Genomic DNA, 24,915 nt, shown 5'->3' on the forward strand with positions numbered 1-24,915 from the left:
TGTTCGCATAATCTATAATTTACAGTTTAATTTTTAATTCATTGTTGGTTTTTATTTTTCAGTGTTTTCGATACAAATTGCTGACAAAACTGTGTATTTACCGATATAATATGTTTTAGAATTTAATTTCGAACGTTGCTTCGTAAATTTCCATATTTTCTGGGTAATCGTTTAAGGGTTAAATCGGCGTGAATTTAACATACGAATGCAAATCAATTTCGAACGGTTTCGATAACCGAATAATAAGCTGTTCATATCAACGTCACTGTGTTTGACAACCTGTTACAGAGACATTATCGTGTTGTTGGTGTTACAATATCTCGATAATAAATCATACTCCCTTCACAGTCACGGTATATCTTCATAAAGCATCACAATAGCGCTTCGACTACTGACGTTCAAACATTTCATGTCCCTTGATTCATTTCACGCGAACATCAATAAATGTATTTTATTCTCGACAAGAAATATACATTTCGTTCGGAAGGGGAATAACTGATCGGCGATCCTCCATTTTCATCGCGTTTCTCGCTTCATAACCTCTTTATTACACGCACAAAATCTTCTCTCGCGTCAATTTTATTCGTTATTATTTTAACGCGTATTTACTTTTATCCATTTAATTATGGATCCTACGTTCTTCGTTCGCTAACATTTTGAGCGAGAGGCTTTCAGCGAATGTCGATATTTTTCTGCGTTTCTGTAGAATTTCGTGATTAATTGAGGATTTGGGAATTTATAGATTTGGAAACTTGATGACCTGGGATTGCAAAGATTTGGGGTTTAATAATTCCCTAATTCAAGGATCAGGGATCAGGTGATACAGAATTCTAATAATACCTGTATATGAGGACATAGGGCTGTAACGATGTGGTCGTAGGAATGTGTCCCAGGACGTGGAATTTAGGGCTGTGGAATTACCAAGGGCCAAAGGATCTAAATACCTAGATTCATAAATACGAATGTAGGGATGTTAACGATAACGAGATTTAGGAATTTGTACATGTACTACGAAAGCTTGTTACGCCAATGTCACAATCATTTCAGAAAACAAAATATGTTATAAGAAAATGAATAATTTTGACTCTATCAACTTCGCACGAATTTTGGACAATAGCGTGTCGTTGGAAATTGCAGTTGTAACCCCTTCATTCGTATGCGGCCAACGGTGCTCGCATTTATTTTCGTTTCCCGCGTCGTTGCAGCGGAACTGTTTGAGGATTGCTTTTTCTCCCTCGGAAAGGAGGGATCGAGATTGGGATCATCTCTCTTCGAGGGGAAAGCTCTCGGAGAAGAATGAGGGGAAAATCCGGAAACGAAATCCTGCGAAGCAACTGTCACGTGGGAAAGGTGGCAACAGAATACCTCCTTCGCTGCCTTTCAACATCCGTTTGCATGATTTTTTATTTTATTTTTCCCGTCGGTAAAACCTCCGTTTTTCCGCGCTTTGTCCTCGTTTTTCCCCTACCTCGTGGAACCTGCAGAGGATTTGTTAGCGGCTCTCTTCCTTTTTCCGCTACATATATGCACGGGCTTTTTTGTGCGAACCTTGTATGGCCTTTAATCCCGAATCCGTTCTACGAACTCGCGGATAGTTGGCGAAGTTCGTTGTGTGCGCGTGAAACCCGTGGAAAAGCCGTAATAAAATTTTCAGAGATTATGGGATTCGAACTCGTGACGCTGCCTGACGAGCACGCTTCCGTCAAATAATCGCGACTGTATTTACAAGAACTTCAGCTCTCCAATTATATAACCGTACAACTATATTGTCGTCGAAATTCCGAATTGCAGTTTGCTTTTAGTTTATGCTCTCTACATAACAGTTCTGAAATATTAACCCTTTGGATGAATCCTTTATTCAAATATTAAAATCAAAAAATGTATCGCAGGGAGGATGTGATCTGCCATACGGATCATATACTACATACATGTATGTATGTATATCTGTATGCTCTCCATTTATTATACGTAGTAAATCAATGAAAATATACATATTGAACTAATCTATTTATTTGAGAAATGTGGTGTCGAGCTACTCTCAACGCGAAAGTGCAAAGAGTTAAAAACCAGATTGCAAACATACAAGTATTTATGAGATTTCATATAACCTACAAGGTTCAGAATATACAGAATTTGCAGACTTCGACATATCAGTATGTAATAAAAGTGAGTGAGTAAAGAAAAAAGTGTCCATAGAAAGTTGTCGAAGGATTAACCCGCTCTTAAAATCTCCCGATCTGTGTCATAGTTCGGAAGTTTCTCCGACTCATCGAGTTCACTGAATTCTTCGACGAATTTCCCTTTTAGAAAGAGCCGCCAAAGGATACTAAAGAAAGGACCAATACGGAGTGATTCGCAAGTTTCCAAGAACTCTGCAAGAAATTATTGTTGCAATCGTGGGACGTCTCCGCGAAGCCGCAGTAATTTCCCTCGGAGCATTGCGCCACTTTTCCGACCACTTATATCGCCGGTTCAGCGGCGGTTCCAGATAACCTACGTTTCGAGATCACGTTAATGACATCGTTTGTGGCCTGCTCGAAGCTTCGCCCCTCGGCCGGACTATTGGCTTCTAATGAACAGTTCGGCTAACCCACCCCGCCGGCCACCCCTGCCTTTTCAATGCTCCTCGATCGTCCTTAATCGATCCTTATCGCGCTCGATAGCCCACTATCGGCCCGATATTCGATTTCTAAAGTGCACTCTCGACCACCTTTAAAACGGACCGATTATTCAACTCTTTTTTCTTCTTTTCTATATTTCGAGGTTCTCAATATTAATCTAGATTTGTATCGTTAGAATAAATAGCACTTATTGTCGTCTTGATGGAGTTTGCGTAGTTGTAACTTTTGTGGTATTTCAGTGAATTATCCGGGCCAGGGCCAGGGAATAATTGACGCGTACCTGAAAGGGACTGAAACGGAGATAGGTATTAATCGTCGAACCTTTCACCTCGATGTACCGAGGTCGCAGCCTTTCGGTGTCATCGTAAAGGGTAGAAAAGACTGAGAGGAACCGGATTATTTATTAAACTGGCTCCAGGGTCTTGGGTCGCGCAGTTTTTCTGAATCTTCTTAAAACGTGATGCGCAAAGATGAAATGGCGCCTCTGAAAGATTTATCGTTCGGTCCTCGGTCCATCCAATTATTGTCCTAATTATCTTCTGTTATACAACGGAAATTTTTAATAAATTACCTAATTTGTTCCTGTACATTTTCTTCTTGAAATATGTATGGTCGTCTTGGAAAAATATCGCGTTTTATTAGGTAAGAAATAAAAAAGTTACAGTTATTATGGTCTCCCCTAAACGGTCACGAATACTCGGAAAGAAAAATTAAGGGGAAAATCGATGCCGGAAAAAGAGCTAGTAGATCTCGAAGCAAGTCGTTCGAAAGAACGATTAACGCGAAATAACGCGAAGCGACATTTCATCGAGCAATTATTACAACACGCCCACGCATCATCAAGGACACGAGGTAGCGCAAGGTTATCGCTGCGGGAGCGTAATTAATATCGTAATTAAACGAATACTTAAACGGGAGTTGTGGGTCGAAATTTCAGTGAGGTCACGTCGAAGGGCCCCTGTTTTATCGGGGGAAAAATTCGCCCGGGAAAAATGGTCGATCGCGACACGCACTGGACCCCGGTAATTCGTTGAACGCGCGCTGCTCGTAAAAGGGCTCTTCGATCATCAGCGCCGATAAACGGACCGTAATACTTATAATTAATCCCCGATGCGAGCGAAGAACATCGACGTATTACCAAGTAATCTAGTTAATGGCAGAATGTTGATTAATCTTGTTGAATAATTGTGTGTGGGTGTACTTGGCTGAGGGAGAAAATTCTGAGGCGATCGGGGCTGTTTATGCTCAAAGAACGATAGGGAACCAAAGTAGTTTAATATATTAGGTATGATGAACAAATTGTATTATGTTATACTGTTATTATTATTAGATGTTGGTATTTGATGTTAGCGTTGTAAAAAATTACAAGTATCTAGAATTTTTGTACTGTACCGAAAGAGATATTATTCTCCCCATTTTCTCACAACAGCAGCAGTCGCATTCTGAAACTTCGAACAATCTTTCCACGTAGCATGTTACGAATTCCATAAATTTCCATCGGAGAAGAAGTCGAGAGAACAGTTAACTCGCGATACAAGCTTTTTTGCATGAAATGACAGTGTCTGGCGGAAAGGGACAGGAAACGGAAACGGGAGCAGCCTCGGTGGTTCTCTTTTCAGGAGAAAGTTCCTGTCATTTAGTCCGAATGGACACTCGTGCTCGCGGAGTTGTTAACTTTCGTAATTAAAAAATATGCCGCCGGAGCATTCGCGTTAAACAAACAAATTTACAGCGGACGCCGCAGATGTCTCTTGAAATTTTGATAATTCCCCGGAGTCTCTTTCTTTTTCCCTCCATCGAGGCGAGCTTCGAATTATGTCCTGAATACCGCCTCTCGTGAGATACGATATAATAATTTACAAAATAAAAAGTTTACAATTAAATATTGATACCTGTTAATTCCTAAACATATACTAAATATTTTTCGATAAAAAGTCTTCGATATTTTTCCCCACTTCTTCGAAATCTCCAAATAACTTCTAATCTAGCATAATTGCCCTCGCGAGCTCCTGCACGCGATACGACAGGAAGTAGTAAGTGAACGAACAAATTCTCGAGGTCTAGAACGGCTTTCTAAAGATTCCTGTTCCGTAACGCGAGTTTATTTACACGCTCATCCACTTCGGGTTGTTTCCTCGCTTCGAAAGGAAAGACACAAAAGTAGCTTTCAGGTCGATGAGAAAGGAAAGTGGCTGACCGCTTTCGAACACGAACGAAGAAGACATTGATATCGCGCACGAGGGACGCCCTTATTCAACGAGCGAATTTATTTAACCCCGTTCGTACGTCGCTTACAGTGGTCGCTTTCGTTTCAAAACGAAACACGTGGCAACAGCCGTCTAACGTAAAAAACAAGGCACTTGACGTAACACGCGCTCTGACTTTTTCTCAAATGAAATATACGGGAAAGCTCCTTTTACGTAACATTCGTGCAAGGATAACATTGAGGATGTTGGGTTTTTTGCTTCTCATATTGCTTGTTTTCGAGGTTTATAAGATAAACCTTTAAACAGATTAATAGTTTGATATCTTTGAAACACCTATCGAAAGGATTTAGAGATTGATCGAGTATAGAAGAACAAGAGACAGAGGTACAATTTTCAACTTCGATTTCAGCCATTTACTTCGAAACGACCTATAGTCAGACTTGAACGATTAAGTTTCAGATCTACAGAACAATCAAGTATAGTAAAACAAGAAGTGTTCGATCCTTTAAAGAAGGAAATTAACTTGTAAATAATCTGAAATAATCAGAAGAACATAAATTTGTGCTTCAGGCACCTAATTCGAGTCATTTCATAGTTTATTCCGAACACAGAATAACACGTTTAAGCTTAAAAGTATAATCGCGAACATTGAAATATGAAGGGATGAAGGAAACAAAAGGGAACTTTCAACTAGTTTACGAGATGTTTAATTAATCCTTTCCCTCGTCCTTTCCCGGCGTACACTGCGTTGCAACTTTCGTACAAAAGCTCAAACAAGCCCTTGAGAGACGTTTAGAAAGGGGAAACACACGAGCTGAAGAGAATATTCAGGAAAGTGGCGGCAAGATTCGGGCATGGATGCGGAAACCTTAAACAGGTGGATGTAACCTAGATTGCTCGCTTTTCTGTGGACATCGAAACAAATTTCAAATTCTATACATTTCAATATTTTTAGGTACCTCGCACTCTTAACAAAATTTTAAACTTCACACATCAAAGCTAGAGAATTTTTTAATTTAAAAAATTGCTGTCTCTGATATATGAAAATTGAGTTCCAACACTTGTAAAGTCAAAACCTGTAAAATCTTGAATTTGATGATTGGTAAATTAAAAGTCGTTCTTAAAGTTGAAGGATTAACCTCCAAAACGTGAAAACTTGTAAATTCCTAAATTTGAAAAAAAGAATGTTGAAGAAAAAATTGAAAAAATCCATGTAACGTGTCTGAGGGTGATTACCCCCATCTCGATATCCGGCACGGGATGCAGCAGGATATTTGAAAGAAAAGAGTGAACGTAGTGAAATAAAGTAGCTGACGGTGACAGGGTCGATATGTAGCCCCGTACCGTACGTAGCGAGAAGATTGAAAGGAATTTAATTCACGACTCCGTCTAGTCGGTTTGCTCCTTGCCTCCGTCATTCTTCTTTTTCATTTCTCCATATGAAAGTTTGAAAAGCGGATATCGATCGGCCATCTTCATTGAATTATACGTCGGCCATTCGACGACGATAATAAGATCTCTGAAACGGGACGTCCAGACACAGAGCACGGAATGTTCATTGTTGAATCGGTTTGAATCTGCGAGATTGAAATTTTCAAACGAATCTCTAGAAGTTAGCTCGACATTCTTGCAGAATTTCAACGGAGAGAGATACTTAAACGGTTTCATTTTCAAACCTTTCAGATGCTCGCGGAATTTCCATAAAAGGGTTTAATTTTCTTCTCTATAACTCGAGTATCCGACACTTTTTAGTTCGGTGTTTCCCTTCGGGACACGGTTTGCCGTTGACACGGTTATAACACGTACCATGAAGTGTCGTTGATTGAAAACGAAGTCTACTCCCAAACTCGATAAACTACCTTCTCCTCGAAAATCCTATTTCTGTCTAAACACTCCTACTTGGAATTTTTCGAACGTTTATCTCATCAGGGAATGATGTAGTTGACTTTCTGTCCATCGCGGTCGAGGATTATGTTACGATCCACTCCGGTCTCGCGTAATAAAACGTACGACCGGGTCGTTACCGTTTCGCAGAAACCATAAAGCCATGGGAGAAGACCGACGCGCCGAGAGTCGATGGGGAGTGAATTTACCCTTGACCCAGTCCTCGCTCTGTAAACGGTGAACAACTTGCGTGGAATAACCGTGCCAAATTCGCTTCGCGTTATAATGTCACCGCGTAATTTCCCCATACCCTCTTTATGGACGGCGTAAAAATTCACGCTGACCTTTTTCATCTCCGGCTATATCGATCATCGATTCTTCTACTTCGCTTATTCGATTTCGCGTTTTTACTTTACTGCCTGTAACGGGTTCACGTTTCTAATCGATAACGGACAATTTTTGAGTTATGTGCCTTGTTCAAAGATAAATTCAATTCTTATTTTATGTAAGGTTATACTGTCGCGTATTACATTTTTCATGACGCTGTTTCGTGTCATATCGACAACAAGTTATGTGTTTTATCAATGCGTTGTTTGAAGATAAATTTCGAAATTCTTATTTTATGTAAGGTTTTACTGTCACTATGTTTCATATTGCTGTTTCGTGCCACATACACAATGTATTATGAACATTATACAGAGGAGAACCTCTATCTTCGCACCTGCGTGCGAAGAAATGCTGTCTCCGTGACAATGCGCCAAGTCCATCGTACACTATCGGTATTGTTTTCCCTAAGGACCGAGAAGCCGGTAAAGGGTTAATCCGCAAGTAAATATAGCGACAATCTATCAGAATCGATCGATCGGTGATTGACATCGATGCACGAGAAACATGCAAAATGTAGAGCTCGATGTGGCATTAGCTCGACGGAAGTCTGGTCACGAGGAGATCGCCTGTTGCTGGCGTTTACGGTGCACCGGTAATCTGGTGCAACAGTTGCTGACAACAAGAAACCTCGTTCAACTCTTAATTACTTATTAACGACGAGCGACGGCCATGCTCGTTGACCTCTGCTCGACGGTATTTAAAAACCGTGTCATTTAGTGAAACTGATAAATGGATTTTGAGAGCATTTGCAAAAAGGAGCGGGTCTTTTAAAATTAATTCTAATTACACATGAATTCATTCTTCGTATAATACGATATAATTGCCTCCTCTTTGCATAAAGCATATTGAATAATTCGTTTAAAACTAGTTACTAATTTATTTAAAATGATCGGTAAATAAATAACGTGGAACGGTGAATAATTCATCGCCAGTCGAAATGCGTGCCGAAACAACGATGTCCCATATGGAGTTAATATGAAGTTAATATGAAATTAATACAGAACCGAAGTCGTTTGCAATAATATTTGATAAAGGAGAGGAGACTTATTATCTATAAAGAGAGCTATAAAAGAAATGTAGCAGAATATTTCTCGCAGAATTATCGCGCGCCGTGTGTAATTTAAACGAAGAGCAGAGGAAAAAAGTAATAAAGAAAGAATTATAGTTTCGTCGGGCAGACGTGTCTAAAGATAAAATAAAAGGAGGATTGTTTGTCGCGGTAGCGATTGCTGCGACTATATTTAGCGTCGTCGGTGACCCGAATCGTTGCTGCAACGCATTAGTAGGACAACCTTGATCCTTTTATTCAGTGTCTTCCTACGGTGTTACCTTGAAATCGATACTTTGACTTCGTTCACGTGCAATTTCAAACTTACTATTCGTTGATTACGATGCGGTGTATCGATTACGAGTAATCAGCAGCACTACAGTTAATTACAGGATGCATTCCTAAATATTATCGTGAGCAAACATAAACCAATCCCTGTCTTAACGCGAACCTAATATAATCCAGAATTTAACATGATTCTAGTCTAATAGATTTCAGCGATAAACCTTAATATCAATCAACCCAGTTTAACCTGGCGCTATTCAAACCTCGTATAGCGTAATTTATACTATCCTAACGTGGATCAACCTAATATGACGTAAGCATGAATTAAACATGGCTTTAACTATCCAAAATATTGCATAAATGAAACATAACCTATCCGTAACCTAGATGAAATAACGCAACGTGTAGCCTACCTCCATTAAACTTTATACTTATCTTAATTCTGATCTAATAACCTAACACAAGTTTGACGTAACCTAACCTGGTCATAACCTTATTCTAACCTAACCATAACCTAACTATAATGTAATCCAAAGCTAATGTAATGTAATGTAATGTAAGTAGCAGCGATAAAAGGTCTTTTAAGTTCAGCAATCACGGTTCAATCACCCAGGCACTCGATAACAAAGGAGCCGAGGTTTCCGGGCTAGTGACAACAAAGTCCCTAGGGATGGAAGTTCCGTTGAAAAGTTAGGTCGGGGCAATCGTAGGAAAACGGTTAAAAACACGGTCGAAAAGGTCCCCGTCGAGTTCAGGCTCGCCTGTTGCTCCATCCTGCACTCGAGCAGCAACCGAGTGCCCTGCTTTCGCCTCTCTCGCTCTTTTCATCTCGTCGCAACTTCCGCCCGGGGCATTGCCGCCCGCCTGTGTTCTTCCCTGCACATCCGCCACGATCAATACTCACCTGACCGAGTGTACACACGACAGCGGATACCACACGCAGTGCGCAGGTGTGCGTTCTGCGGGAAATTCACCTGGACCGGAGTCTCCAGGTCATCAGGATTTTACGATCGTACTTTAGGGACATAAAACTGATTTTTTCTTTTTCGAACGTATCGGTGTTACGTTACTATTGCGGTCGTTCTTTGGATACGATAATTATCTAGTACGATGCGTTTGGAAACGAGAAGAAAGAGACTGTTACACGTGGTGATACAACGTGCTCTCGCTATAGTATCCTTCGGTCAGATCTCTATGAGATCCGTATTCTTTCTCGATTTATAGACAGTTATTTCCGTGTTCGTTGTTGAGTTTTCGAAGAGGACGAATCTGGCTAGAAATACTGTCGATAAAAGCACAATTTTCTGTCGTCTTTTATTCCGTCTCGTTATGTCTCGTTACGAGCGCTCCTCCCGACGAGATTCTACAGCGAACTTATTATTTCTTAGCTTCGTAAGCAATCTCGGATAAAAGTGTATATCGACGATAATGTATAGTAGATCGAGGAGGTTTCTGAAAGAAACTGATTTTTGCAGAATATTCTGCTGGAAAGTTGACTGATTGGACGTCGTTGAAATAAAAGTGAAATCTGCCTTCAATGTATTATAATATGTCGAGTTTTAATACCGTCGATTTTATAACCATTCAGGTCTTGCATCCACGGATGATTATCGATATTTTACCTACTTACATTTCAGAAAATAGATTAGCAAATTTATCTGCTATTGTCGCACACGAGTTTGAAACGCGAAAGTGAAAGATTTCGCTCGACTCCGAAAAGCATAACTCAAAGCGTTCGCGGGGGAAAATAAGAATCCATTTCCAGAACAGGTTCTATGTTTTCCTCGAGTAAACAACGTGACAGATGGATCGAGGAACCAACAGGACGACTCGAAATGGAAAAGGCAATCGGTTTTAGATGGTGCTCAGGTGACAAACACGTCCGGGCCAATCCTCGGGTAATTGCGAGAGAGATTTCGTCCAGTAATCACGACACGATGTTCTCCGTAGAAAAACGAATCGAACGACGCGACGCGGTGACTCTTCCCGTTTCACGGAAACGCCCGACGGACTCTTCGTTACGTCACTTTTCGACGTTTCGTTTGTTCGACTTCCTCAAACTGGATCGTGATATATCGCTGGACAAAACCTTCCCTTTTTCCAACCTCCAGCTTCATCGTTTTTTTCTCGCAAGCTGTTTCGTAATTACGATCGAACCAACCAGCTTCACGCTCCAACGATCTCGTAACTGCTTCAACGAACCTTTTTCACGATCTTTCGTGAAATTCGTAACCGGAAATTAGAACGATTCTATAAAGCTACTGACCGTGATCTTTCAAGAGCTCTTCGAAAACGTCTTTGTTATAGCGCTATTAAGACTTTCCACTGCAGTAACTTTTTTTCTCTGAGAACGTTTCTTCTTTTTCGTTAAGATTAGTTTTATTTAACAGTACCTATATAACGCGTGAAAGTTTGCGAGGCGATATAACGAGTGGCAATATAACGCGTGGCAATAAAACAGGAACATTTTCTGTTGTAAAACAACGCGAGACAATATAACGCGTTGTAATATAAAATGTGGTAATATAATGCAGTATAAGCAATGTGTTATACCTAGAAGAAAACTTGCTATTAATACTTTGAGAAGTAAAAGCTAATATTTCACGTACGTGACAAGTAGAGTTATTCAGATTGTAATAGCTTTATAAATAAATCGATCAATATTGTATAGCCTGCCCTTCCGCAGTCCTCGATTTGCATTTATACAATAGTGTCTATATCACGCTTCATTCACCGCTGCCGCTCATTCATCGTAATAGCTGGTCTACAACTTTTAGTCCATAATCTTGTGTCGGAACGTGTACGAGCAGCACGAATTCATAATTTATCGTGGATTAGAGTCGGCCGTGTGTGCCACAGACATAGAAGAGGTTCGTTTAACGGTGTTGCTTCAGGTTGAATTATTTACGACGCTGCCGATGTTTCCGCGAAGGAATCAGCTGAACTTGAAACCGAGAATTACACGTGTAACTACTATTGTGCGCAACTGGCACCGTTCGAAATTCTACGAGTACGCGGCTATTATATTTTCACGAACATTGCTTGAATTCTTGCTTCACACGTTCGCTCTACATTGCAACATGCAAGCATTACAATTTCGGTACCTTCGATCAATTTTATATCGCGTGAAATGTTTTCAGCATTTTTACTTTTATTTCATTTACTTCGTTTCGTTCGTTTTCTTACGGTTCATTTATTTCCAATCATTTATTTCCCGACGTATAATACCCATAGAAACCGCGTTCATCAAAGGTTAAATATAAAACAATTTAAATTTCAATGAGATCAATTTACGACACGCGGCTCGAAGAATTCATAATAGATGGTTTTATAAACTGTGCAACATTGAAAGGCTTTCCGTCGCATTACGGTATTATCTCTGTAATTGTCGCAGTTTGCCTCTATAACGACAGTTACAGATTTCACTGGGAAATATTAATGGCGTTCGCGGGACTTCGGAACTTTGGCTAAGTTTAATCGAATTTTAAAGTGGCCAGAGAATGTAAAAGTTGCCAACTACCCAGGAAACTATCTCCTATGCAACATATTTTTATATTCAGAGCGTCGTTTAATAAGTTACGCTTTGTTACACTGCGTCTGACTATGCACTGACTTTATCCACTTACGGTTCCCCTGACATTACGTTTCCTTTACACTGCGACAAACTGTACCAAGTTTTTTTACCATTCGTACACGCAATTTTATTAAGAATTCATAAAAATATGTAGAACATTGTTATATATAATAAAAGATAAATGTATATGTTTTAACACAGTTTACTTATAAATTTAAGTGGTTGATTAATTTTTTCAATTAGAACTGACATAAAATTATCAGACATATAATAGATGGTGTTTTCTGATATCTATTCAAAATTCCATACTTCCATAAAAATTGTTGGTTCGAATTAGAAAAATCCCACGCGGCAAACGTTATCCTGGCAGTTAAGATCCTTATGGTCCTGCAAATGTTCAAGCAAAGCTATCTCCTATTTTTAGCACTGCAACATTTCTCGAAGAAATATAAAGTTGGAAAAGTTGTGTTCAGAACGCTCGCAGCTATCCTGCTTCGATTTAGTTTCTGTTAGTCGCAAACTTCGGTTTCTCTTATTTTATCTTCTTTCGTTTAAAGCAACTTCCTCAATTTTCACAGGTACATCTAGGATTACGGATCTCAGTCGATCGACTTTCAAAAATTTCTCAAATTAACTTTTAAGTTCAGCACGTTTCCAACTGCAGTCTCGTGATATTGGTCAAAATATTTTCTGAAGGACTTTGTTAGTTTAAAATCAGGAGAAGGAAATTTTTCTTGCGAAACTTAGATGGATGTAATTAAAACTTTTAAATATGAATATTTAGAGCAGTAAGGTTTAAACAGGAAAATTACAAGGTTTGGAGTAGAATAGAAATTCGTTCGAATGCAAAGTTTGTACAGGCGCTTCGCAGGATGCATATTTATCGGTAGTGTTTCTCAGAAAATTTCCGCTGGACGTTTGCCTACTGGCAACAAGGCTGTGATTCTTTCCGTTTCAGGGAACTCGTTTCCACTAGGACGAACAGGCTACAGGAGATTCCAGCAACCTCAGAAACGGAAATAGAAGAGGCGAACGGAAGAGTTCTCGCGATCTTGCAGCTGTTCGCAGCCCCAGAACGCTTCGTTAAGAATTGGCACCACTTCTTTCTTTCCTTCTTCGAACTTGTTCCCAAAATTCACTATCAAAGACATTGTTAAGAAAGATGATTTTAATTATGAGAACAGTTTGACCAGTTTAGTAGTTTTAGTGTTAATGTTGGCAAACGACTGGGAATATTCGGTATGCTGACATGTAATGATATCTTGTATAGTGATATCTACAATAAATGTACTAATACTGTAATGTTCTAAGTATAAAATTGTAATGTTAAAAGTATGTGGTGTCTCGCAACTAGTGTAGAATACCATCCGCACGTTATATCGCCACAGGAAAATAGCAAACTCGTGCACAACTCGAATAAAATAAATAAAATCGCAACCTAATTGAATCGACAATTGGCCATAATCCAGAATTTCACAACGATGAACAGTTGTAAGATGAAGGTAGAATACCAACCGGAAATATCCGTTTGATCCAAAGACAGAAACGTTTCCGATCCATTTCCGTGAAGGATTTCATCACCGTGACTTACGTATAATTCCAGTCGGTATTCGGCCCGTCTATTCTCGAGCCGCTTTGAAAGCTGCCTGTCCTCTCTCTGGCTTCGTAAAAAGAGGTGCCCGGGGCAGAGTCTGTAAAGGATACCACCAACTGGATTCTCTCGACCAAACGAACCGTACTTCGACCTCTTTGCTCTCGACGACGCTCCCATCGTCTTTGCCCCGTTTTCACACCGTTTCACGGAACAATTATCGGGAGTGCCCGAGGAACAGGACGAACCTTCGATTCAACATCGGGATTAAAAGAAGATGGATCGATCAGATGGAGTGTTTGGAGTTTGATTTAATTAACGTTTCGAGTTGTTCGAGTATACCTTTGCTCGGGAGTAATGGGGCTCTAGAATCCTCTCCGGTGTTACGTAACTACTGAAAGTACGAAAATACCAGAGTTCTGCTGTTATTTATTACTTGATACAATGACGAGTAATATACTGTTTTAACCCCTTCCCATTTATTTATTAGATACGTCAGCCAAGACTATTCAGGGCTACAATATTAAAACGTAGAAAGAAAATTAAAATGTAATAATGCCTTAATAGTGCATCAAGGTTATAGTCGGACCTAAATTTCAAGTTGAAGTATTCAAAATTTGAGTAAAGTCACATTTGAGCAGTGAGACTTGTCGAAGGATGAGAAGAAGTGTTAGATCACCACGCGTTAGATTGCGACACACTACATATGTATATCACCGAGGATGATATTGGCAAGCACCAAGTTACCACGCGTCAAATTACAATGCGTTATATCGCCACGAGTCATATCAGCATTGAAGTATCCAGCATTGAAGGTACCAGTATCCAGGAGTACTAGAATACTAGAACAACTGTTCGGTGTTAACAGTCGAGTGTTTATGAACATCGAAATGATCAGTCATTTCGAAATCGATTGATTCTCCGAATAGCGGGAGCGCTGGTTGTTCGGTCGGCGTATCTGCATCTCGACTGCAAAGCTCGCTTATCGATTTCCCGTAACGTTATCCTCGCCGAGGAGGAGAAAAACGTGGAAGCGTGGAAAGCAAACGTCTGTGCATCGGGAGCGTTGTTCGCCATAGGTCGGTTAAGTTGCTCGGAATAATATGTAAATACGATGAAATATCGAGGCATCGGCTGGAACGTTAAACGGAAATTTATCAAATTCGATCGCGTTATGCGCGTTTCCAGCGCGAGAGCATAATGGAAGCGCGAGTTGCAATTTCTACGAAGATTAAGGTTCGAGGAGCGTAATCGTTTCTCCCGTCCGAGTCCTTTCTTCGCATTCTAACAGCTAAATTGATCCTGCCCGTAGATATCTCGCCGGCAAACTAGAATGCAGGCTGCATCTTCAAAAATCGATTTCCTACACGAGAGGATTTTAAATTTCCTGGAGGATGGCGAGGTTAATAGGAATGCGTTGTTGACACCCTTTTAAATATTCTTTTACGCCTCTGAACACTGCATCTATGAACATCCACTACCTTCGCTTTTAAATCCAACTTCTTTATTCTATAAACCTTCTACTCTTCAAACCTTGAACCTTGGGTGTGAAACTTGACTCGTGAAACCACGACTTTGAACTTTGGAATTGACTCCTTGATAGTGAAACTTGATACCCATATCCTGAAACTTTCAGATCTTGACTTTTTCTTATTGAAACTCGATTTCTATATCTTGAAACTTTCAGATCTTGCCTCTTTGTTATTGAAACATGATTTTTTCAATGTTCAACTCTGAAAAAAAACTTGAATCCTAAATCTTGAACCTTGAAAAACCTGTACCTTCGTTGAACCTCTAAATCTCCAACGTGAAAACTTGAACCTTAAATCTTGAATGACGAGAGGAATGTTTAATCTTGAACTACGCTGCGAACCTTGAACCCTGAATGTTTAACTTTGAAACTAGAAGTTAGAAAGTTTCGAAGAACTTTTAGAATCAGATATTCTACGATATCATGAAAGAATATGGAGCGTGGTGGAATTTGTAGCTCATAGTTTGGCAAATTAGCATCGAAGTCGAGGTGAAAATCGTCGTCGTAAAATTACACGGGCGGTAGAATTTTGAAAATTTGCCGGAGCCAAGGGAGTCCTTGAACGTTCCTCTCGTCACGTAACGTAATTAGGAAATTTGGGTCGAGGGTGAATATCGCTGGGATATTTATGAGCTGCCACGATCCGCGTAGCTAGACACGTAAAACTTGACCAGGTAATTCAACCTGCAAAAAATGTTGCATCTCGTGTATTAACAAATTTCGTATTAAATTCTGCTCGTTTAAAATATCATAATTTTTTATTTTGAAACATGGAACCGTAATTTTTTGGTTAAATGACATAATGAAATTAGTTAACTTAGAAAGAATAAATAGATGAAATTTTTTTCGAGCAGCTTTTAAATGCAAAAATTATCAAGATAAAATTGAAGGAGATTTTAGCCGAATGCAAACAACGGATCTCATGATCTTCAAAGAACCCAAGACACGTACTCCGCCTTTATTCAGCTTCTCCTGAATAATCAGGATTCTTCTAGGGGCTTTACCGGCCGATCAAGAAGATTTCCTCGAGGCTCGGTGTAACGCCGCGGAGAATACGCTTCGGGAATAGGAAACAATCGATGAAAAATCCTCGAAACCCGCCTTTGCAGATTATCGTTTCACTCGAGAGGAAATAGAGCGACTTTCGTCCTTGTACTTCCAATAATATGCAAATCCAATTTTATCATACATTTTGCACGCTGTAACATTTCCGAAATATCTGAAAATTCGAAACCATAGCACAAGAACATACAAAGACCTTGAGCAAAGTGAAACTTTTTAAAGCTTCGCCCATTATCATTTATAATGAGACAGCTTGTAAACGCGAGCGACGTCGATTTAGAGAGGGTCGAATTTCTTTGAGCTCCCGTTAAAAACAAAGGAACTCGAAAGAGAAACGAATACCGATCGGGGTATACGAACGTGCAAACTTGGGTTCCTAACCGATCCCGAGGACGAGACAACCCGATAAGCATCGTTAACGTCGTTATTCGTTCCCGACGAGTTTCGAATAACTAATTAACTTTGCCGGACCACGCGATTCTCTTTGTCCTTTGTTCGTAACATCGAGTTCCCCTGAAAGGCTGTTTCGCCGTGTAAATTGTAGCAGCAATTAATATTCCAACCTACGCTCTACTCGTATCGATAAATACAGGCTCGAAACGCACTGCGCAACTAAGGGCGCTCCACTTTTTAATTTTCTATTTTAATTTCACTTTTTAATCGGGTAAAAATATGCAGAAATATTCGGTACTTTCACTGATACTATTTTTCTATATGGCCGCCATTTTCTGCTACTGCGTCAAACTTTTCGTGCAACAGATGAGTATGTATGTATGTATGTAGTTGCATGTATGTGTACATTATATGTGTGTACTTAAATACATGTATATATAAATGCACTGCATATATGTATATGTAAATCTAAATACATACATGCATATGTAAATATAAATGCACATCACATTAAAAAAATAACTTTAACAATTTTTTTATATAAAATAAATGTCCCAGTACTAAAGTCCCTGAGTTCGCAAACAATTGATTCATCGACGAGTTGTTTTAAATAAAATAAAAAGTTTTCTGGCATTGTTCGACCTACAATGCGATTCTGTGCTCCGCGGTTGTTTGCGATAGCAAGAAGTGACTCGTAACGCAATAATGAAACCGCGCTGTATATTGTGGACATACGCGCGCGTTGTCCAGCCATTTTTATGGTCCTTTCGCTTGGCGGTACGATTAAAAACACACGTGAAATTTATTGTCACCGCACACGGGACACATTCGTTCCAAACAGCATTGTTTCACAAGCTTTAATTGTTCGTTCAACAGGCGTTCGTTCGGGGAAACAAATACACCGCCGCGTTGAATCAACTCGACTGTAGGATTCGATAAAACTTGAGTTTATTACAACAAATCCGTTGTGCATATGTAGATGTCGATGTAACGTAACAAATATTTAATGTGTAAGGGAGATGTAATGTGACAGATATGTATAAGTATAATATATGATAGAAAATAATATGACAAAATAGTATGACATTGTGCAAAAATATATGACACGGTATTGCGTATAATAAACAAGCATGTAATAAATATAGACGTATACTGAACGTGTAATGTAACATGCGACAAATATAATAGATGTCAATTTTTCGGTATATCCCAATTTCTTCGAGCAAATTTATCTCGACAAATAATGTCAGTGATACGATATAATTTTTGAATAAACTAATTCGTTATATTAATACAATAAGAGTATCATCAGCCATTAACTTTTCTCTGTTTAATTATTCCATCGCGTCGCGATGACAGTTTCCGTTGACCCACATAGCAGTCAACGCGTTAATTAACGTTATTTTCAATGAAGTTAAAGCCATTGAAGGTTTTCTGAATAAATCGACCATTTCGCATCCGCAATAACCTAATAATTATCTCGTAATTGAATTTCTTGTTTGCGATGAAACGTTCGTTCGGTAACACTGCACGATCCGTTCAATGAAATGAATAATGCATTCGATTCTGACGCTAGCCGTCCGATTGTTTAACAACAATAATACTTGTTCTTCGAGGGATGCGAAAGAATAAACTCGCCGTTAAACAATGCTATTGTAATAAATACTCGACAATGGCCATTATACGAGTGAAAATTAGAATGATTTCATTCTCCGACCAGCTCTCTCGTGCACAATAGTACGCTGCTGGCCCTCTTTCAACGGCGAATATTTTAATTGAAAACTCGCACCGATGGAACCATCGCGCCGTTGCAATTTCCATTGCCTACTATAATTTACCTCGATGGAGTTTTAATCAGTGAAATCGAACAGAGACGCGAATTGCGGTGTCTCGGCAAAGGGAACGCTTCACTCGATTGTTTACACCGTAATTCGATTGGAGATTCATTGTTAAATATTTGTCACATAATTCGAGATCTTTACTACTAGAATAAAATTAAACGAAAGTGGAAACACTGCTTGAGACTTCAATTTTAATTGCATAAGTTCAGTATTAATTATCGAGTTCTAAAATTGAAGTCTAATCGTCGAGATACTTATACTGATAGATACAGTAAACTCTCGTTATATCGCCGCGCATGAGACTACTTTCAACAATGTCACCATACAGTCTCCATACAGTAATGTGTTATCTTGTAACACCGTATATCATAATACGTTAACAGCGAGTATCTACCTCGAACTATATCACCATTCGTTATATCGCCAAGCGTTAAGAGTTCCAAAAACCCGATATTCCAGATTTGCCGATAAAATTGAACACGTCGTTAGTACGTTAACCCTCGTGAAAATCTCCGTCGGCCAATTTACAGGTGGAAATAAGTAACACGTGACAGGTGACGAGATGAAACCGCACAGGACCCGTGCGTGTTTTAGCGTATTCGTGACACGTTTGACGAGGGTGCATACGTTGAAACAAGCGGATTTAACGGGATATGTTCTCGTGACAGAAACAAGTCGTTCGACTATTCGGTTTTCATATTTCAATTACGCGTTTGTTTTGATTTATGGTTCGGTGCAAAGAAACTGCCGTGTTAGATTTACTTGGAATGTATATTGTAGACAGTGCACATTATAATAACTATTGTACATGTATGTATATATTGTAGTATGTATTATACGCTGCATACCACATATGCATACACATTACAGTGTTATTATAATATACACACATATTACAGTGTTGTTATAATATGCACTATGTACCACATACACTGTGCACTCTACATTATGTTCAATTAATTAAACACTACACACTGTACTATATACAATACCCTTGATAAGTATACCGTATACTTGATACGTTATCCACAATGCAACTTAGATACATTGTGTACACTGTAATCGCGATAGAAACTCGAGGAAGACGCAGAAATAAAAGGATGCACGAGGCAACTTGTCGCAGCGTAACGATCGAAAGTGGATACGTTCGCAGCGTGAAATAACAGGGACACAAGTGGTCGGTCCAGGCAGCTTCTCGGAGAGGCGGCGTTGTACGAAGACTTCGGAAACACGAGAGTGCGAACAGCTATTTCCAGCGCCTTGATGACCATACAAAAGAGGCCTGCTGAGAACACATAGGTAGCTCAACAGGTAGCACTGAAAGTACTTTTCTCCCTCTCGCCTTAGCCTCCTTTTACGCTTCGCGAGTTTCCTGCCTACGCATACACCGCTTTTCCCTCGGAACTGACACTTTCCGACTCGCTGTCAGTTTCCTCTGAAAACCGAGTCTCGAGGACGCTTTTCCCGGAAATTCAGAGAGAACGTCCGACGCAGAGTTTAGACAGTCTCGAAGAGAAACGGTATCGAATATGTCCAGTGGAGTAATTCGAACGATTTCAACCCCTTGGCACTCGAATACGAGGGGAATTTCGACTCGCTAAAAACGCGCTGATTTTGCAGTGGGAATTTTATCTTGAAGGTGATAAAACGTTACTCGACTCCCAACGGAATCGTGGATTTTTCACGTTGCAGCTCGATCAGCCTAATTAGACCATTAACGGCACTAGAATTAAATCGTAGGGCGTCCGTTTCCGGTCGATCGGGCAGCGTTCTCCATTCGGGGCCGAATTAAACGGGAGTCAGACCGAATCGAACGAAAAGTTCGTTCCCTGCTGATGGCGCAAGTCGAGCGAAACGTTCGATCCGGGACACGAGGCGGTAAAAAAAGAGGGAAAAAAAGAACTGGCAGCTTCTCTCTCCGCTTGACGTTTCACGGGTGCTCAGGCACGTCCGTTGAAACCCGTTGTTCGGCCATCGATAATGCGAATGAATATTCACTCGACCATTGGAACTCGCTTGATAACTGATAATCCGTGCGTTCCAAACGATCTTCCTCTTATATTTTTTATATTTTTCTCGCTACGTTCACAATTTTCTGGTTTTACAGCTTTCAGATCAATTTCCTGATTTCTCAGTTTTTTACCGTTCCAAGTTTCGAATTTTACAATTTTTTAATTTTCTAACTTGTCACATTTCTAATTTGTCTCTTAATTTTTTATACTTTTTCTCGACTAACTTTGCCAACTGTTCCGTTATCTCACAGCCTACACCCCTAAAGACACGAAGCCATAAAACTGTCTTCGACCCCATCCGATACAAGAGTGTTCCGATAAATCAAACAACCCTTGTGATCTAAGAAATCCAGTTTACTTACAGACCGACAAAAGGCAGCAAATTCTACAGACAGATTAGATAAACGGATCGGTAAGCGTTTCCGAAGTTAGTGATTCCCAACGACCTTGTTGGTATCTTGGCGAGATCTCGGTGTCCTACACTCCTGCCTATCTCCCGAATTCCTGAAATCGGACCAATCTTCCTCCAGCAGTTTCTTCTTGAGCAACATCAGCAGCTCGGTGTCCTCCATCTTGCCTAGCTGGTCCATCACATGGAGGTATCCATCTCCGTGAATGGAGTTCTCCAGATTCTTGTCGCTGCCAGAGCCTTCGGCGGCATTATCGACCATCCTGGATACCCCTTTTTGTTCGCCGTTGTCCACCTTCGAGTCACCGCCTTCTATCACGTAAGTGGCCGTAGTGTTCGCGCTTTTGAAGGACGTTTTGCTGCTGGCACACTTGACCCCCTCGTCCTGATCGTCTTCCGTTCCGCTAGACTCCGTCTCTTCTTCTACGTCCTCCTCCTCCTCCTCCTCCTCCTCGAATTTGTCGTTCGAAGTCGACGAACATCGCGAAGCTCTTCGACTATGTTTCCTGAAGGTGGTACCCCCTCCTGAAACAGTTTCGTTGGCATCCGGGCTCTCTTGATAAGACCGTTCCGAATTAGTCTTCTCCGAATGCATCGTTATCTCGTCCGTATGCTCGTCCAGGTCGACGGACGCGTCGCTATTGAAACCGTCTCGGTACTCGGTGATCATCCTCTGTGTGAACATCGTGGTTATTACGGTCTGTTCGCGGCTGACAAACAGGCTCGATCGTCTCGGTTGCTGCTGGTCGATTTGCTCGCGAGAAATTCTCTGTTTCGAACAGTCGTCCTCCAGTGGAACGCTTCGAAGGGCGCGCGCCATCTGATCGATAAGGTTTCGGATATAGGACAGCATGGGAGTGTCACCCTCTTCCTCGGTGATCTTCGCCGCGACCTGCAACTCTTCCAGTGCATCCACGAATGTCCCTTGCTTCGCCAGACTGATACCTTCAATATAACGACACTGATATAATTCTTTAATAATTCTCGTACCGTGGATGGAAGTCATTAGAAGGAAATGAATGATGCGGATGCAGTGGAGATGAGATAAGGTTCAGTACGAGATGGTGAAGTGACACTGTGACATATGATCAGAATTGTATACTACAAATACCAAAGGTATAACAAAGATGGAATGTGTGGAATAAAAAAGATTGATCAGTAAATGTACCCATACATACTACTCTAAAAATTTTAGTAGTTTCAGTAGAATTTTAATAATAATCACTGTTTGGATACAGTATACCTTTTCACGCCTCACCTAAAAGTAGCTTCCCATAAAGCAGCCACTTCTTCGACTTCCCCTTCGCAGCAGCCTCCACGCACTTGACGGCCATGTCCATCGCCTGTTTGTACTTTCCAGTCTCCAAGTAACATCGTCCGATCTCGTGCCTGATCCAAGCGACGGGAATCGGTTCCTTCAAATCCTTGGACAAGTACTCCCAGGACTTGGCGGCCGCGTCCAGGTGCCCGAAACTCAGGTGCACCTTTCCCAAGGTAACGAAAGATCGATAGACCTGAACCTCGTCGTCGGTGCTTTTGGCTAAACGCACCAGGCGGGACACGTTGCACACTGCTCGATCGTGTCTGCCCAGTGCTACGTGAATCAAGGACAAATAGTGATAGGCGGCTATTTGATAACGACTGGGATTCTCGAAGCCGGCCGACAACGCGAGTAAATCCTGAGCTATCTTCAGGGCTGAGGTTATCTTCCCGGAATTGAAAGCTGTCTGCAAGTTGGACAATGATCGATCGGCTATCTGCCGTTTGTTCGCTATCTTCTTGCTTCGCGATAACTGAATTGTCGAGCTTCGGGGGGATGGCAGGGTCTTCCAGAAACTCTTGTGGGAATCGAAATATCTAATCACGAAATTGGGGAGGATTAGGGTTGCAATCGTTTTATGGTGTGGATAGATGAGCTCAAGAGCTGTAGGTTGGAGAGAGATACTTTTCAGAGGTTGACAATAAGTTTGTGGCTCGACATCGCTTTCCCTTGAATCTTATAAATAATTCAGATAAATACGTTTCATTGAGGACTTTCTTGATCTACTTTGTACATTTACAAAGACGTAAGCAATATCCATAATAAGTAACCATAAATCGTCATATAACCAAATGTTCGGCCCTAAGAGTCTTATTAACCACACACGACATCGGCAGAAAGACACAAGACCTAATTATGAAACGATCGAAATGACAAACGACGAGTGCGTCGATGACGTACCTGAGTATCCGAGCGACCGAGGAGGGATTTGGCGACTTCTTGAGCCTGTCATTGGCTAACACGGCGGCCGTTTCCGGGCACAGACTCATCGTTAATCGTTCTCCGTTGTTCGTGGCCCGAAAAGCCTTTCGCAGAGCTTTCGACGGATTATTGCAGGAGCTTATCGTTGCGGAGGTTCGCCTGGCTGCCACACTGTGACTGCTGTCCCGAGGAAACAAGTTCGCGGCGCGATGGTACAGCACCAATGCAGACTCGTAATCACCTCTGCAAATTGCGATTCGACACTCCGCTTAGCGGCAATTAATTATGAACGCGTTAAAGCAATTGAAATTGCTTCGGCGTTTAGCCCGGATACAAGTTCGGCCATAATCAAGTACTCGGGAGTCAAAGCTTCGAAGGAACAAGTACCCGTGAATAATGGCTTTGTAACTTTTATGAGAATATTTAGTTTTTATTGAATAGTAGTTATTAACATTAATTCAAAGTTATTAACTGTATAAATTTCTATCTTGTATATTTGATTATTTATGTTCGAACTGTGAGGTGTATGGTGAAGTTTCACGCTGTAAAAATAAATCGTTTTATCGGTAAAATGTTTAAATTTGTGTTTATCAATATTTAAGCCGATAACATAGCAACTATTTGGAAATAATCCGTTTGCAAAGTTAACAGTGTGTAATCGGAAAACAAAGATCGAGGAAAATTTAATGGTCGCGTTAGTTATCGTGGATTAAAATTGAACAAACACCGATACGTAAAGTGGGTTATCCGAATTCATCAACACAATTTTGTAGTAGTTCCTGTGACGGCAGAACATTCGACGTGAATTATGAGCGTCTCGCAATTACCTATGTAAAAGTGATTAAACGACGGTGTATAGTGGGTCGGATAATCGTAGCAGCCGTTTCAAAGGAATAAATTAATTTCGTTGATTAAATCATTAAAACCGCGCTCGGACGATGTGCTCGAAGCCGGCTTGTTAAAGCGAAATTGAATCGAAATAAATGTAATTAATTAAAGAAAATGTCCGTTTTTATGGCTGTGGTCTGGGTAATGAACATCCTTTGAATTGGTTGTATGTGGTGTACTTCTGTGGTTGTACAGTAAGGAGATAATACTTACATTAGCGTGGCTATAACGGTAGCCTATAACATTTGCCCCGCAATATAACAGATACACGCGTCCCTTTTACCGCAGCAGTATTAAAGAAAAATCCATTTTCCAATAAACCGGTCGAAAAATCGTCGACACAAGCAAAAACGAAGCCAAGTGAAAAGGATAATATTCCAATTTCCGTTTCGTTTCAAGAGTCAGCACGGTTAATCGAAATCGCAAAATATATTGGATATTCGACGAGGTAGAAAATGTTTATGCAAATTCAAAGAAACGTACTTTCGATACAATTCATCAGCTTCGGTATGAAGGGCTTCGGCGTATTCCCGGTTGTTTTTACGACCAATTCTCGAGTCGGTTTTCCTCTGCTCGAGGCGAGCACGATGTTCCGCATTTTCCACCGCTTTTCTCGTCTCGTTCAGACCAACCAGCTCGCTGGTAAAATTCGCGTTCGCAAGAACAGCCATCCGTACTCGCTGCGTTCCAGTCGCCCTGAATTTGTCGCGAATATTAAACGCGATTCGCAAACGGCGACACTGAAAGATCGCGTACTAATTAAAAACGTCACTTTTCAAAACGATGGACACTCGAGGTCCAATAAGAATTCAAGCTATCGATTCTATCGAAGGCGAAACCGTTTGGAAGTTTGCGAGAGGTTATTACAGTGCTTGAATTTTTCTATACATAAATACAATATATATAAAGATATAAAATTTCGTAACTAATAATAAAATTA

At 40.5% G+C, this 24,915-nt stretch overlaps 2 protein-coding genes across 3 annotated transcripts in view; one reads left to right on the top strand and one right to left on the bottom strand.

Annotated features, from left to right (window-relative positions):
• The window catches only part of LOC100876258 (uncharacterized), a 71,831-nt gene that overhangs the window by 31,042 nt on the left and 15,874 nt on the right, over positions 1 to 24,915 (top strand). The gene's annotated exons all lie outside the window — the stretch shown is intronic.
• Positions 17,103 to 24,692, bottom strand: LOC100879090 (uncharacterized). Of its 2 annotated transcripts, none has more exons than XM_076536451.1 (4): positions 24,459 to 24,692; positions 23,067 to 23,330; positions 22,104 to 22,439; positions 17,103 to 21,783 (listed from the first exon to the last, which is right to left on the bottom strand). In XM_076536451.1, the coding sequence occupies exons 1-4, from the start codon at positions 24,644 to 24,646 to the stop codon at positions 20,865 to 20,867; spliced, it is 1,707 nt and encodes a 568-aa protein (XP_076392566.1). In that variant the 5' UTR covers positions 24,647 to 24,692; the 3' UTR covers positions 17,103 to 20,864. The 2 variants fall into 2 exon arrangements, with proteins under 2 accessions (XP_076392566.1, XP_012150347.2); XM_012294957.2 differs by having other exon boundaries at positions 17,103 to 21,790; positions 22,104 to 22,702.

Source organism: Megachile rotundata, chromosome 10, assembly GCF_050947335.1.
Source record: "Megachile rotundata isolate GNS110a chromosome 10, iyMegRotu1, whole genome shotgun sequence".
Lineage (NCBI taxonomy): Eukaryota > Metazoa > Arthropoda > Insecta > Hymenoptera > Megachilidae > Megachile > Megachile rotundata.